Below are 15,575 nucleotides of genomic sequence, written 5' to 3' on the forward strand. Positions count from 1 at the left end.
AATAAAATTGTTGTTCAACAGATAAGACATCAAGCTTGCGAGACTTCTTAAGATGCTAAGGAGCTATTGCCAGCCGATTACGTGTAGTACCTGCATTTAATCTTTTTGGGAAAATACGTCAGTTTACACTGGTAAATACGTTCAACCGACACTTTTGTAAAATGTTTAATAAAATTGATTTGAATGCACGAGGCACAAATTCTTTTATAACTTGGGAGAATTATTTAAAATTATAATCTTGTGAACGAATTACATGTTCCTTCTATGCGTTCAGTAGCCCGGATCCTGTCCGGGTTAAAGATCAATAGACACACCACATTTGCGTAAAACCGAGGCGGGTAAACCATCGGCTACGTCTTTTAATAGTATAGACATCATACCGGGAGTACGCCTACACCCGGGTGTCGAGGTCGTGGCCATTTCGTAAAATGATGCCAAGGATATCCGGGACATGGTCATTAACCCCCCAAAGGCTTTTAAGTAACAAGACTGTTTAAATGAGCCGATCAAATTATTCAATTAACCACCTAAGCGATGGAAGATTTGATGCTCAATCAAGCGGTATTTTATATACCGTAACCCAAGCCCGTATAGGAGGAAATAAGTTAAAAGTATTTACCTTTGCAAGTATTGTCCTTAATCAGTTAAATCACAGATATCTTTTACTGGGGCTCCTATTCTGGAACGAAGGTTTTAAAATAACCTATTAGAATCCTAACGGGTCTTTATATTAGCCGTAGCCTAGACCGGTTAGTTTCGAGGGATAGATACGGTTTAATCGCGTGAAAGGCGAAAACCGAGAATGGAACGTGATTCTGACCCAACAAGTTCGGAGACTTGTTTTATATGGGTTTAATATTCACACTCTGGATTTTGGGGGTCAAAATGATATGGTTTGACCCGTATCGGCTAATTTAGGTAAACTAGTTACATAAGCCGAACCGTGCGCGCAATAGGCGCAACGGGTAACCGTAGGAGTCCTACACTGTTTTCCTAAGTCAATATACTTTAAAGAGGTTGTGGTATCAGTAGGATACCTTCCATAATGCCCGTAACGAGTTTTAGTTCATTATACGCCCCGTAGGGGTTTTCCGGTCATTTTAAAGACTTTTAAAGGGATTTCTGAGTTCTACAGGAAACCTGAGTTTCCCGATCAGTTTAATAAGTCTAAAATATCTTATTTATTATTTAGAATCAGTAGCAACTGGAATCGGGTCAAAAGACCTTGTAGAACTCGAGTTTTGGCCGAAAAGGGCATATTCAGTAATTACCGAACCGTAGCCATAACCGCAGGTTATGAGCAGGTTAAAATTAATTAAAAATCTTTAAAAATCCCAAAATATTATTTTACTACAGTGGTAAAAGTTTTGGTGACGGAATCCGAGGTCTAGAATGGGAGTTATGCTAAATAGCGCATCCGACACTTTTGTAAAATGTTTAATAAAATTGATTTGAATGCACGAGGCACAAATTCTTTTATAACTTGGGAGAATTATTTAAAATTATAATCTTGTGAACGAATTACATGTTCCTTCTATGCGTTCAGTAGCCCGGATCCTGTCCGGGTTAAAGATCAATAGACACACCACATTTGCGTAAAACCGAGGCGGGTAAACCATCGGCTACGTCTTTTAATAGTATAGACATCATACCGGGTGTACGCCTACACCCGGGTGTCGAGGTCGTGGCCATTTCGTAAAATGATGCCAAGGATATCCGGGACATGGTCATTAACCCCCCAAAGGCTTTTAAGTAACAAGACTGTTTAAATGAGCCGATCAAATTATTCAATTAACCACCTAAGCGATGGAAGATTTTATGCTCAATCAAGCGGTATTTTATATACCGTAACCCAAGCCCGTATAGGAGAAAATAAGTTAAAAGTATTTACCAGTGTAAACTGACGTATTTTCCCAAAAAGATTAAGTGCAGGTACTACACGTAATCGGCTGGCAATAGCTCCTTAGCATCTTAAGAAGTCTCGCAAGCTTGATGTCTTATCTGTTGAACAACAATTTTATTTTATTTTGATCCATCATGTGGATACTATTCAACTACTTGTGATACATTTGATATTACAGTAAATGGTTGGATAATATTTATCTTTATGCTTCCGCTGTGCATTTATATATTGTGGTTTGACTATATTGTTGCCAACTACGTCACGGTAATCCCCCACCGGGCCCACCGGTGATACACGTGGAAATCGGGGTGTGACATTTGGGCTTGTTTATTTATTTTAGTTTGAAATATTGTTGATTTGTTGGGTTTGTTTGTTGGGCTAAGCCTTAGTAGTGGGCTAGTTAAAGGTATTGGGTATTTGGCTTTAGTTATTTAGGTATCAAAAGTTATATAATTTAGGTAGTATTTAAAAAAAAATAAGAGTTTACTAAAAAAATTTTAAATATAAATTGATAACACTTTTTACCTAAGGGGTGCAGACGAAAAATTCCAAGAGGTGCGGACGGAAAATTCCAAGGGGTGCGGATGGGATTTTCGACGGAACTTAGCACTAATTTTTTTTCCCGAGGGTGCGCCCGCCCACCTTGGATTTGTCTTAAGTCCGCCTGCTTAGACCACCCGTAGTGGGACGTGATTTTTAAAAAAAATTGAAAAATAACGCCCCAAAACGCCCCCCTAACCATTACACTAAGCGTTATATCAAAAAAAAAAAATCTGAAAATGATGTTTGGCGTTATAATGAAAACGCTGCATGTGGCCAATGGGCATTTATTCCAATGTTTGACCAGCCAATATGATTTAAGTTGCTTTTTTTTAATGATTGGAAGGGGCATTATTTGGGCATTATCCCCACTACACCACTTTTGCTATAATGCTCCATTGCTGACTAGGACGCCACGTGTCGGATAATGCCTCATGGTGGGGACATTATAAGTTGTTACCACTACACATGGTCTTAAGAGTAGGAAATGATTCTGTTATAATAAGTCAACATTTAAAAAAATACTGTTGTATTATCTTTGGACGGCAAATATATGTTTTATATACAAAAAATGGTTTGAAAGAGCTAACCATAATCAAGAGGAATTGCAAAACAGAATAGGAAAAACTAGTTAATATTAATATTTATATCTTTTATGAGATGTCCTACAGGGGCGGAGCTACCTTATGCCGGGGGGCAACGCCCGCTACGGCTTGGCGCGGAAAAAATTGGAAAAATTAGTGTAAATTTTGGAAAAATTTGAGGTTTTTTCGATTTCGTTACGGCTTATTTATAAAACGTTACGGCTTGACGGATTTTCTAAATCCGCCATTGATGTCCTACTAAACGAATTCAATTCTATTAGCCTAATTGATTCATCTTATATTTATTGACACACTTAGCTTTAAAAATATATAGTTCATAGCTTTAAAAATATATAGTTCATGACACCTATCAAGTTTCGGCCCGTCTCATCTCGCATGATTAAACAAATAGAGTGAACATGTGTGGATCCTCTTTTAAGCATATTTTTATCCTTTTATTATATATCTAAACACATTTTAATAGTTTTTGAATTGTTTTTCCTTTTTATAGTATTTTTTTTTTATTTCGATTCCTATACACAAATTATATACATATTTAACCCATTTATTTTTTTATAATTTTATTTTTCTCTAACAACTTGCTCTCGTTATCTTTATATAAATCTTATTTAAAACATAATTGTATTTCAAATAAAACATTTTTGTAGGAACAAAGCAAACTATGTACTTTCTTTTTTTATTATAATATACCGTATATGTGATTGTTTGGTTCAAAAATGCGCTTGAAGGGGTATGGTCCCAAAACGACCATTACCCGCATCAAACAAACCCCTACCAGTAAGCAAACCGCACCCATGCGGTCACATCCTTCGAACCCATTCGGTTCGAAGATGAATAGCTTGACCCAAGTACGAAAGAAGATGAGCATATCGATGCGGCTGGCACCGCATCATATGGCCATTTTCGTCACGACAAGGGAAGCGAGCAAATAGTCTCCACATACGATGATGCGGCCAACACCGCATCTCGCGTATTTCTTGATCACAAGTAGGAGACGCGGTAACTTCAGACGTTACCGCATGCAGCGATGCGGCTCGCACCGCACCCTGCATATCCAACAAGTGGACTGACACGCCAGGCAAGTGGCTGACACCACGAGGCAAGTGGCGCCGGCGACAGTCCCCTGTCAGAGCTATTAAAGCAATGGGCTGACGTGGCGTAACCCCCACGGCCGGCGAGACTGACACACCTGCAACGGTGCAGCTCGTCGTCAGCCCATCCATCAATCTCCTCCTTCACTCCTCGGCTATAAATACCGACCCCAAACCAGGTTTGAGGTATCTCTTCACAACCCTCTAACTACTACTATTATCTTGCTTTGCTTCTCAAGCAAACTACTGATTCTCACGCCGGAGAGTGGTAACAAGGAGCGCCCCCCACCCCATCCTCCTTGTTACGAGTCACGGCTTGTTTCCTTGTGCAGGAGATCATCCACCGGTGACCCAGCCAGCGATCTCCGAGAGGAAGGGATTAACCCTTCTTGACGAGACCAGTGTGTTAACCCTGCCCGGTTAACCATTGTTTCATCAGCGCTCAACGCCTTTCTTACAAGACACCCCGCCGCGTAGCGCGGGTGTCTCATCTAGTTATATTATATTAACTAATAAAACAACGAAAAGGGAAAATGGCGTAAAAAACTAAAGCGTCAGTTAGCTTTCTTAACACGCACATTTTTTTGTTATTCGATTACTCATACATTACCATTCACAACTCGGACGAGACGTACTTAAATAAGCATGTCGCAGTTTTATTCTCAAATTTTTATATACAGTTCTTTTCTTATTCGGAATCTCAAACCTAATAAATATTTATTTACCATCAAATAAAAACCCAAAATTAACATTTTCCTTTTAGCATCCAAAAGAAGTTAAACTAGAATTAAGCTACCTCGCGTTGCGATGGGTGCGTAAACCCGTGCCAAATAGCACTAATGTCACACCACTGCCAGGGACTACCAATACTGAAGTTGCGGCGTCTTAATGCTAAGAAATTAGACCAAAACGTAAAACAAATAAAATAATAACTAAATCAATTTAGGACCCACGCATTGCGACAAACATGTTAAACGAGAAAAAATAGACAACGTAAAAACGTTAACCAACACACGCATGTCGCGCCTTGTTAACTCGCAAAATTTAGAACGAAACGTAAAAACATTGAACCACACAGACGCGTTGCGTTGTGTTAACTCGCGAAATTTAGAACGAAACGTAAAACAAAAGGATTGCGATATATGAAAATCATCGGTACAGGTATTTGTTTTTATAGTTTTCTCAACGTTTGTTTAACAAAATCATCGTAAACTATACTGAGTACCGGTACCACTAATCGTCGTTAACATACCGACATGTTTGTAACTTTTATCTAGGTTATTGTAAACATTATTTTTGTTTTGTGCATATAACAAATCCTCGAGCATCATTAATTTTATCAAATATAACGTTGAGACGTGTTACATTTCTATATGAATTTTATTCAAAACCGAGCTTTGCAAATTTACCGTCACATCAACACCCCTATCCACTTATAGCTTGATTACAATTAGGACTTAGGACTTGATACATCATTAGGACCACTAAGATTTGATATTATACATACAAGTCACATACATAAGATTCTTGGATAGTCAAGACAACTTTAAGAGATAAATGAAAAGGATTTAGGATTTTGCCAAAAGTTCCACTAGGAATACAAGGTTAGACAAGATAACCACAATAGATTGGTCCTCACAAATGGTGAGAACACCCCCTTGTGGGAAGGCCAAAATAGACTCAACCCTGGAAGGCTATACAAGAAACTTTTATCTAATACAACACATACATATCTAACTTCTTACCTATATGTTGCATGTGTCATAACCAGATAACCAAGAAGAGGGTTCTGATAACTTTGTCAACTCTCCGTCTTCGTCGTTGAAATTGTGAATTTCATCTTTCCATTGCTGGTCCGCATTTGTGCTATCGCGCTCATATTTTGGCATGTTAGAAACTTTTGTACCTTGTTTTTTCTTCAGCTTTTCTATCTCTTTGTAAGCTTTCTCCCTTTCTTCTTCTGCCTGCCTTGTGCGTGCCTGCATGTTTAGAATGTATATTGTTAGTTAAATAAAACATATGCAAGATAACCAATGAATCATTTGTAGGGCTGCAAACGAACAGAACGTTCAAGCGAACAGTTCGTGAACTGTTTGGCGGGACGTTCGTTTGTGTTCGTTTAATAAATGAACGACCACAAACACGAACAAGAAATTTCGTTCCTTAAGTTAAAAGAACAAACATGAACAAGGGCCGCGTTCATAAATGTTCGCTTGTGTTCGTCTGTGTTCACTTTTGTCTGGTATCTAAAATTAACGAACAAACACAAACGAACACGAACACATTCATGTCCTTAACAAACGGACACGAATAAAAGAATCTCGTACGGTAAGTGTTCATAAACAGTTCGTGAACACAGTATTTCCCTAACAAACGAACATGAACAAGGTTGTGTTCATGTTCGTTCGTTTCGTTTGCAGCCCTAATCATTTGTAGGGCTGCAAACGAATTGAACGTTCAGCGAACAGTTCGTTTGTGTTCGTTTAATAAATGAACGACCACAAACACGAACAAGAAATTTTGTTCCTCAAGTTAAAAGAACAAACATGAACAAGGGCCGCGTTCATAAATGCTCGCTTGTGTTCGTCTATGTTCGCTTTTGTCTAGTACCTAAAATTAACGAACAAACACAAACACATTCATTTCCTTAACAAACGGACACGAATAAAAAAAATCCCGTACGGTAAGTGTTCATAAACAGTTCGTGAACACAGTATTTCCCTAACAAACGAACATGAACAAGGTTGTGTTCATGTTCGTTCGTTTCGTTTGCAGCCCTAATCATATGACTATAGAAAATCTTAAGATTTAGAACGTATGTGATCTGAATACAATATATTTATTTAATAAAATCAAATGAGAAATGTAACATAAAAATACCTCAGCAGCAGCAACAGCATCTTCAGCTTCTTTAAGTCTAACAAGCAGTTCACCAGCAGCCACCACAGCTTCATCAGTATCCTTTAACTGCGCTTTAAGCCCGTTACTCTCATCCCTATAATAGCGCCTCTCTTTCTCATTTTCCGCCTTCAAAATTGAAATTTCTTCCGCTAGCGCATTAATAAACTTAGATTCAGCCCCCTTAACACCAGCTTTAGCAGCAGCTTTTTTTACGTCAATAATTCCGTCTTCAATTCTCCTTTGTGTCGTTAGCAGATTAATATGTTTTTCCTCTAAATCGGCATATTGTTCAAGCATTCGTGCATGCCCTTCCATCGCCATTTGCATTGCATCCTTTAACTCTTTCGCACATTTTCTTTCGGTTTCAAGTTCGTGTTTTTGCTTTTCAACAAGAAGACGACTTTCGTGTAGTTTAAGTTCCAAATCTTGTACAAGAGAAGCCCATTTGCTTTCTGCTTCAACCGCGCTTGGGTCAGATTGATAGGTTAGTTGCAAAACATTAGTTCTTTTGGATGAAGAATCGATATAAAGTTGAAGTTGAGTTTTAAGATCTTCGATTTCTTCCAAGAGTACATCCCGTTCCCCCAAGTCGAAGAAGTTTTGGTATCGTTCTAATTCATCTTGAAATCTTTGAAACTCTATTTCCGTCCTTAAAACTTCCGGATGGCTCTCATAATTTTCCTTCAGCATCTGTAATTATAGACAAAATTTTCAAACACAAACAGAATTAAGCTTAATGGGGAACAGGTTTAATGAGTAGAACGGGTTGAGAGTCACCCAAAGTTTACTTATAAAGCATATAACCTCCTGAATGGATTTACTTAGAACATTTAGTTTATTATAAAGTATAGGCTACAATCGGCTACAATCGGCTTGACCCTTCAAATGAAGACGTTTTATATTTGACCTGACTCATTTCCAAACAAAATTTACGTCGAAACGTAGACAACCTCGAAATGTATATAAAAATAATCACAAACACGTATTATATTTGACTTGGCTCGTTCTCGAATAAAATTTATGTCAAAACGTAGACGTACACTAAAATAAGAACGTAAAAATTAATTTTTTGAAGTAAATATGTACAGGAGTTAAACCCGAAACTTTAGAACCATGAGGGGGTCAAAGCGACGTTCTACAAACCACCTTTTAGAAATTGAAAAAAGTTAAGGGGTGGAATGGCAGGTAAGAAACCCCACAGACCATACCTTTTAAGAGTATATACAATCATCATTAACAGATTAAAACATAACAAAGTTTACCGTCCTTTAGTTAAATGTGAGAAAACATTAAACAGGCTAAAATATAATAAAGTTTACAGTCAAAACAATTATAAAATAATGAACTTCGTACCTTATTCTCATTTTTTAAAGAAACCAATTCCTTATCCTTGAACTCCTCAGCAGACAAAATACCATCCATCAAGCTCTCAAGACGAGCAATTTTATCGTCCCGAATTTCGCCAATAATTAAATTACACTCTCGTTCGTGTTTGTATTGTTGCAACTGCCATATAACATAGAAGTGATTAAAAATTTAGATACATTAAAATGTTAAAGTCAACTTTATCACTATTTTTGTATTTAGAAATATTAACATACATACCAAACGGTTAAGTTGGTTTATTTCCGAGCCTTGTCGGGCACATAACTCCTCTAACGCCATCTCTCTCCTTATAGCTCCTGCCAACACCTTCTCAACAGACTGCAGAATAACAAAAATTTTAACCAAACTGTATTAGAATAGCATAAACTGTTATATGTTTTGATAATAATATTTTGATACGCTACTTGTTTATAGCCCTGCCCGTTTCAATGTATACAAAAAGTTGCCCCTTTGTCCCGTTACCCAACCCATTATGCAACTCGACAAAGAATAGTTTGGCCAGTTTTGCGACTTTCGTCCAAAGGTTTGTTTTTCCGCATCCAGATCCAAATAGTTTGAAATCTTGTCATTTTCATCCGACTCGTTAACTCTATCCATTTTTCTCCGTTAGGTCAGGGGTATTTTCGTCTTCTTCTTTATTTAGTAAGGGTATTTTGAATACTTGTACATTATGTTAAATGCTTGTACATAAAATGAAAAAGACCAAATTGGCCTTTTTAAGTTAGCAAAAAGACGAAAATATCCCTGACTTAACGGAGAAAAGTGGACGGAGTTAACAAGCCGGATAAAATCGATAAGATTCAAACCTTTTGGATCCAGATGTGGAAAAACAAACCTTTGGATGAAAGTCGCAAAACTAGCCAATCCTCAGGGACGAAAATGGCATTTTACTATAAACAAACATTACCAAAACTTTATATAAAGAAAAATACATACTTTGGGAACCATCTGCTTATTTTTATCAGCCGATTGTGACGACCCCTCAACAGGAACCAACTGCAAGTTTGAGCTATCGATTCCCTCTTTAACATCTTGAGAACTCGTACACTTGCAGTTTCTGCACAAGAACAGAACAGGCTTTTCTTTTTCTTCTAACTCGCTCCCTTGAAGAACCGCTTGCACACCGACATCTTTCTTAACAAATAACGGTTTGTCTAATGGCTTGTACGAAAACGTGAACGAAGACTGTTTAAAAGCACAACTTTTTCTTTGCTTGTTAATTACATCAAGACCGCGGTGTAGACTAGCGGACAAATGGTCGTTAAAAGATTTAGGAACATTTTTTTCCAAATGATCCTTTTGAGAAGCGGTTAACATTGAGGAAGTGCGTAAACTTTTCCTGCTGCTGTTAATCGGTATAGGTGAAATGCTTAAAGTCGGTGACTTGAGAACCGGGGATGCTTCAGATGATTCTACGGGTAAATTAGTAGACGCATCCTTTACAGAATCTTTATTATCTTCATTGTTTTCAAGAATCTGAACAGCGGTTGGTTCAAGATTGCCAGCTTGATCTGATATATCTTCTTGCATATTAACATCGGTGTCTTCAGAATCTTTTCGGTCGAGAATCGGTTCACTGTCTTCAACGATTTCCATTTCGGCATCCCCGTCATCGTCTACATGAGGTAGAATCATGGGACGATTGAGGCTGAATTTTAAAAGATTTATGCTTCTTCTAGCGTTCCACCCTGACGAGTAGCCTGCGTTCGGGTCAACTTGGTTTTCGGTTGACTTCATTCGCTGTAATTCATCCTGTCGAATGTTGTTGGTGCACAGAAGTTAGTATCTGTAGCACGAAATAATATCTTGAAAATATAGAAAAATGTACCTTTAGTTGGCGTATCACTTCACGCAATGTATTAACATCATTCTGCAATTTCTCGTTAACGATTGCTTTGTTTTTTATAGCCTTGGCTCGCTGGGCAAATCGTAATGTACTAAACGTCTCGTTTTTACAACTGAATCATGATTTTCGTATGTGTTAGAAAAGTAGGAAAAATCAGAAAGAAAAGCAGTTTGGGGCAAAATAGATGGATCAAACGGGTTGGGTAAGCGGTCAAAATGAGTAAATTAAGATTATGAAAAGTATCATATTTCAATAAGAGTAAAATGTCATTTTCGTCTTTGAGGTTTGGCCAGTTTTGCGACTTTCGTCCAAAGGTTTGTTTTTTCCGCATCTAGATCCAAAAGGTTTGAAATCTTGCCATTTTCATCCGGCTCGTGAACTCCATCTATTTTTCTCAGTTAAGTCAAGGGAATTTCCGTCTGTTTTGTTAACTTACAGGGAGATTAGGTCTTTTTCACTTTATGTAAAAAGACCGAATACCCCTGAAAAAGACCAAATTGCCCCTTAAGTTAACAAAAAAGACGGAAATAATCCTGACCTAACGGAGAAAAATGGAAGGAGTTAACGAACCGGAAAATGGCAAGATTTCAAACCTTTTAGATCCGGATGCTAAAAAACAAACCTTTGGACGAAAGTCGCAAAACTGGCCAAAACTCATAGACGTAAATGGCATTTTACCCTTCCAATTCAAATAATAATCTATGTATCTAAAAAAAGATTTAAGAGATTTTATACATTAAAAATACACTTTAGCCGACTTTTAACTTGTCAGACCCGTTTTGTTTCCGTTTTAGTTGTTCTTTTGTTTTACCCATTTGACCCTTTACAGAAAAAATAAGCCATAACATGATTCAACCCGTTTATAAGCGAATCGATCGAACGATACACCTCTAGACTCTAGACATATATTACCTTTGAGCGGGCGAAATGGCACAAATCATAGCGAGTTTCGCATTTCCACCAAGGGATTCCTGCAACAAAAACGTCAATTTGGAATCTCTGTAAGGAATGTGCCTTTGCTTTCCGGTTTGTGAGACTTCAGCTAAAATGTTAATCAAGTTTCTGCAAATCCGGAAACAATAGTAAATATATTTTATAAATGTAATCAAACAATTATAAAAAAAACAATTTAAAAATGTAACCAAATGCATGACTTACCCTAGCTGTGAAAGCGAACGGTTAATATTACCAGCTTCTTTCAAACGCTCTCCAGCTGCACCCGTTGACTTTTGCCTTTCTGACCCAGCAAGGTCAACAAGATTCATTCGACTCGTTTTAAAGCATCTCAGACCATCTACACTCTATAGAATTATAAATTCAAAGTTATGGCCATCCTTATGCAGAACAGATTATTGTGTATCCAAAAAAACCGAACCAAACCGAATAACCTAAAATCATTTTTTTTAATGTTTGTTATATTGATTTAGGAATTATTAGTTTTATTCTTGAATGTTAAGTATTTATAATAAAAACATTAACATGTATATTTACCTTTGAAATGATTTATCCATTGGCAACAAAAATTAACAAAATCTAACATAAAAGTTATACGATTTTCGAAGTATTATAAAAGAATATGTCTTAATAAAAACTAAAGAGGAAACATAAAAATAGATTAAAAGGTTAGGTTTATGTGAACAATATTAATTAAAAAGGTTAAACATAATAACTTAAATGTAAACATCTACTAAAGATTCTTAAATCTTGGATTATATTTTTTATTTTTGAATCTTACGTAATTTTATTTCAAAAACTGAACCGAACTATTGCTAAAACCGAAAAAAATCGAAACCGTGCGATTTTCAATAACCGAAAACCGAACATTTCGGTTACGGTTTTGGTTTTACCATAAAACTGAACTGAACCAAACCGAACCATGCACACCCCTAGCTTCTGATATGTGTGATAAAGACAAATACAAAATAACGCAAATTCTAGGGTCTTATTACCTTGCAACTTGACTCCACAACGCATGTAAACACACTGTGTGAGCGGGAACTCTCGGAATTTAAACTTGTTGAACCAGTCCTCCGGTTTGATAAACCCTGCGTATTTGTTAAAAATTATCAAACGATACTATCCAATAATACACCGGTTTGACTATTAGTCAAATGCTAGAGATACCATTGAGAAAACCTATGAATCATGTGGACTAACATATAATACCTTTTTGAGGAGCTGAGTCACATCTTTCATACTGCAAATCGTCTCCTCTGTTAAATTCTCTACGTACACTCCGGTTTTATTATCCTCTCGTAGATGAAGATTTCTTTGAGATGGATTCAGCAAGTCGGTGATTTGTTCGTTATAGATCTGTATAAAATATGTTTTGGTATCAATAAAACCGTGACAAGATAAAGTTCAGTTCTGGATAGTAAAACTGTAAAAGATCATGTTACCTCGAGAAACGAACATCGGCACTGATATGTTAGTTGTTTGTCAGCATGTGTATTTTGTTCCTAAAAGATATAAACAAACCACAACTAATTCAGAGACACACTTATGTTACAAATTCACAAATGATAATACAAGAAATACGACATAAAGACACCTCATTTATGCGAGAAAATAACCGTGCGAAAACACGGGACGTCAATCCTTGTTCATTACTATACGCATTCTCTTCTAACAACGTATTGGTCGGTCCCCATATCGTGTAGGTCTTCCCGCTCCCAGTCTAGGAAAATAAATTAAAATTATAAAATTAACAAAAATGATATAATAAATGGTGAAAACGTGCATTTATGAATTATACCTGCCCATATGCAAATATTGAGCTGTTGAATCCAGCAAGACAGTTTTCAACAAGAGGGGCACCCACAAGCTCGAATATATCAATCTGAGAGACAAATCGAAGCAACAAACAGGGAGAAACAATGTTAACGATTCATGAAATCTGAAACTGAAAGTAACCAGTGATCTACTTGCCTGAGTTGACGATACATCTGCTACATGATCGAAAGTAAATTGGTGTCCGAGCATTGTCAATGAATCGCCAGATGTCTTTTGGACTACCGTTTCTCCTTCTTCTTTGTTATTCAACGGGCGCATTCTCACTATAACCTAATAAAATCATTACACCACATCAAACCATAAGCACCTAATAAAATCTTTTGGAGTATTTGGATGCACATTCAAGTGTCTGCCAATAATAACTCTAAAAAAGCAAGTCTTAACATGATTTTGGAATTTTTTTTAGATCTAAGCCCTGCATATTAATTAACATATAAATTATATAATATGTACTAATTTACTGCTTCAACTGATAATCCTGTTACAAACTAAAAAAAAATTCCATTAAAAACACCAAACTATGGTTTTAACAGTTTATGTACCTTAACCCCTATACATGATTTTGGCAATAATTTCTTCGAAAAATCAAATATCAACATGATTTTGAATGCTTTTAAGATCTAACCCCTATGAATTTAACCCATTATTATATACACTAATTTAACTCACTAAAACTAGGGTTTCAACAGTTTCACTGATTTAACCGATAACCGTGTCACAAACTCGCAACTTTTGCCATTAAAAACACTAAACTAGGGTTCTAACAGTTTATGCACCTTGACCCCTATCCATGATTTTAGCAATAATTACTTTAAAGACAGATCTTAACATGATTTTAAATACTTTCAAGATCTAACACCCTATAAATTCAACCCATTAATCCATTATATGTACTAATTCAAACCGCTAAACTAGGGTTTCAACAGTTTCACTGTTCTAACTCACAATCATGTCACAAGTTTGCAACTTTTTCAACAAAAACTTAATATACCTTAACGCCTGTATCCGAAGACCCACCGACAGCATTTTCGGGGTGAAAATCGGTCCCAATCTTCCGTTTGAGAGGGTTCGAAGAAGGCGGTCTGGGCGGGAGCATCGATTTGAGTTTACCAACATTCGGCGAAGGTTTTGAGTCTGGAATGACGTTATCGGAAGGCGGCGGAGCGTTTTCTTTGCTCGATTTGTGCTTCCGATTACCGGATCTGTTGTTCTTCATTGAACTAGGGTTTGGTGGTGGAGTGTCGGAAGAGTGTTCTCGCAAAATGGCGTGTCTTGGTTGCATAAAATGCTTCATTTCTGAAACCCTAGAGAGAGAAAGTGGGAGAGTAGAGGGAGAGAGAGAGAGAGAGATGTAGCCGTTGGAAGATGGGGAAATTGAATTTGAAATGGAAGGAGCTTCTTGTTGTTATTATTAACGTTATTTTTTTTCTAGTTTGGATGGATACATGTGAAGATTTAAAGTCTATAAATGGTCTTTATGGGTTTGACCAAATTTTGAATGTCATGGTTTGAGGATTTTGGACTTTTGATTCTAGATTTTAAGGTTTGTTATGGATATTTTATCACACAACAAATAAAATGAAAAAGGTTAATTTTCGTGTTTTTGTAAGAGATAGAGATACTTTTGACGGGACGTGGGTGATCAGATACCTATGGAAAATGATAATTGCATACAATATATAGAACCAAAACTCGAGTGACATCCTAAGTTTTTTTTACAGCAACATCCATAAACGAATTAATAGAAAATAAAATCAGAAAGAGTAAACTACAGTTTCAGCCTCTATTTTGGAAAAAAAAATCAGCACTTCATTCCCTGACGTTGTCAATTTGATTCAATCAAACCCCTGCATCAAACTTCTGTTAGTCAACAGTTTGGATTATGGTTAAAGACCATACTACCCTTAAGAGACCAAAACTGCAATACGGATAAGTCAAATCCCCTTTTAGTCTCCTCTCCATACAACCACCACCAGCCGTCGCCCCTCTCCACTCAACCACCACTAGCCGCCGCACCTCACCGCCGCAGACCAATTAAAAAACATGTCTAAAATCAAAATAAACAAGAATATATGTCTGAGATTAAGATTGATTGTAAGCGACACAAAGGGTTTTTAAATTCTTAAAATTGGTTACCGGAAAGATCAACCTGTTGCCAGAAAAATCAACCTGTTGTAGAGTAACTGATGATAAAAAGACGCTTAACATTAAACCAACCCTATATCGCGTATTCAAATAGTGGTCAACTGATGATAACACCTTAATTACTATTAGGACTATTGGATTCACAACAACAAAGTGGATCTTATCATCTTATGAAATCAAAATTGTATTTCAACATCACTAAAATCCACCAAAAATAAATTAATTGAATCCCTTTTTCAACTTTATTATCAGAATGCAGAATTGATGGAATAGAATACAGAACCCCAAAGACAACATAAAGCAGTTGAGGAGGTTGCTGCTATAAAGTGGTTACTTTTTTAATCATAACGCTTTAATCCATTCCA

At 36.8% G+C, this 15,575-nt stretch overlaps 1 protein-coding gene across 1 annotated transcript; it reads right to left on the reverse strand.

Annotated features, from left to right (window-relative positions):
* Window positions 1-5,688: 5,688 nt before the first annotated feature.
* On the reverse strand, window positions 5,689-14,497 carry LOC110877133 (kinesin-like protein KIN-12B). The gene is made up of 15 exons (XM_022125297.2): window positions 14,057-14,497; window positions 13,201-13,335; window positions 13,028-13,111; window positions 12,824-12,949; window positions 12,672-12,731; window positions 12,439-12,585; window positions 12,222-12,317; window positions 11,431-11,573; window positions 11,185-11,334; window positions 10,255-10,384; window positions 9,363-10,178; window positions 8,646-8,744; window positions 8,394-8,546; window positions 7,020-7,730; window positions 5,689-6,118 (listed from the first exon to the last, which is right to left on the reverse strand). The coding sequence occupies exons 1-15, from the start codon at window positions 14,357-14,359 to the stop codon at window positions 5,885-5,887; spliced, it is 3,387 nt and encodes a 1,128-aa protein (XP_021980989.1). The 5' UTR covers window positions 14,360-14,497; the 3' UTR covers window positions 5,689-5,884.
* Window positions 14,498-15,575: the final 1,078 nt, after the last annotated feature.

The sequence above is a fragment of the Helianthus annuus genome, chromosome 1 (genome assembly GCF_002127325.2).
Source record: "Helianthus annuus cultivar XRQ/B chromosome 1, HanXRQr2.0-SUNRISE, whole genome shotgun sequence".
In the NCBI taxonomy this organism is placed as follows: Eukaryota; Viridiplantae; Streptophyta; class Magnoliopsida; order Asterales; family Asteraceae; genus Helianthus; species Helianthus annuus.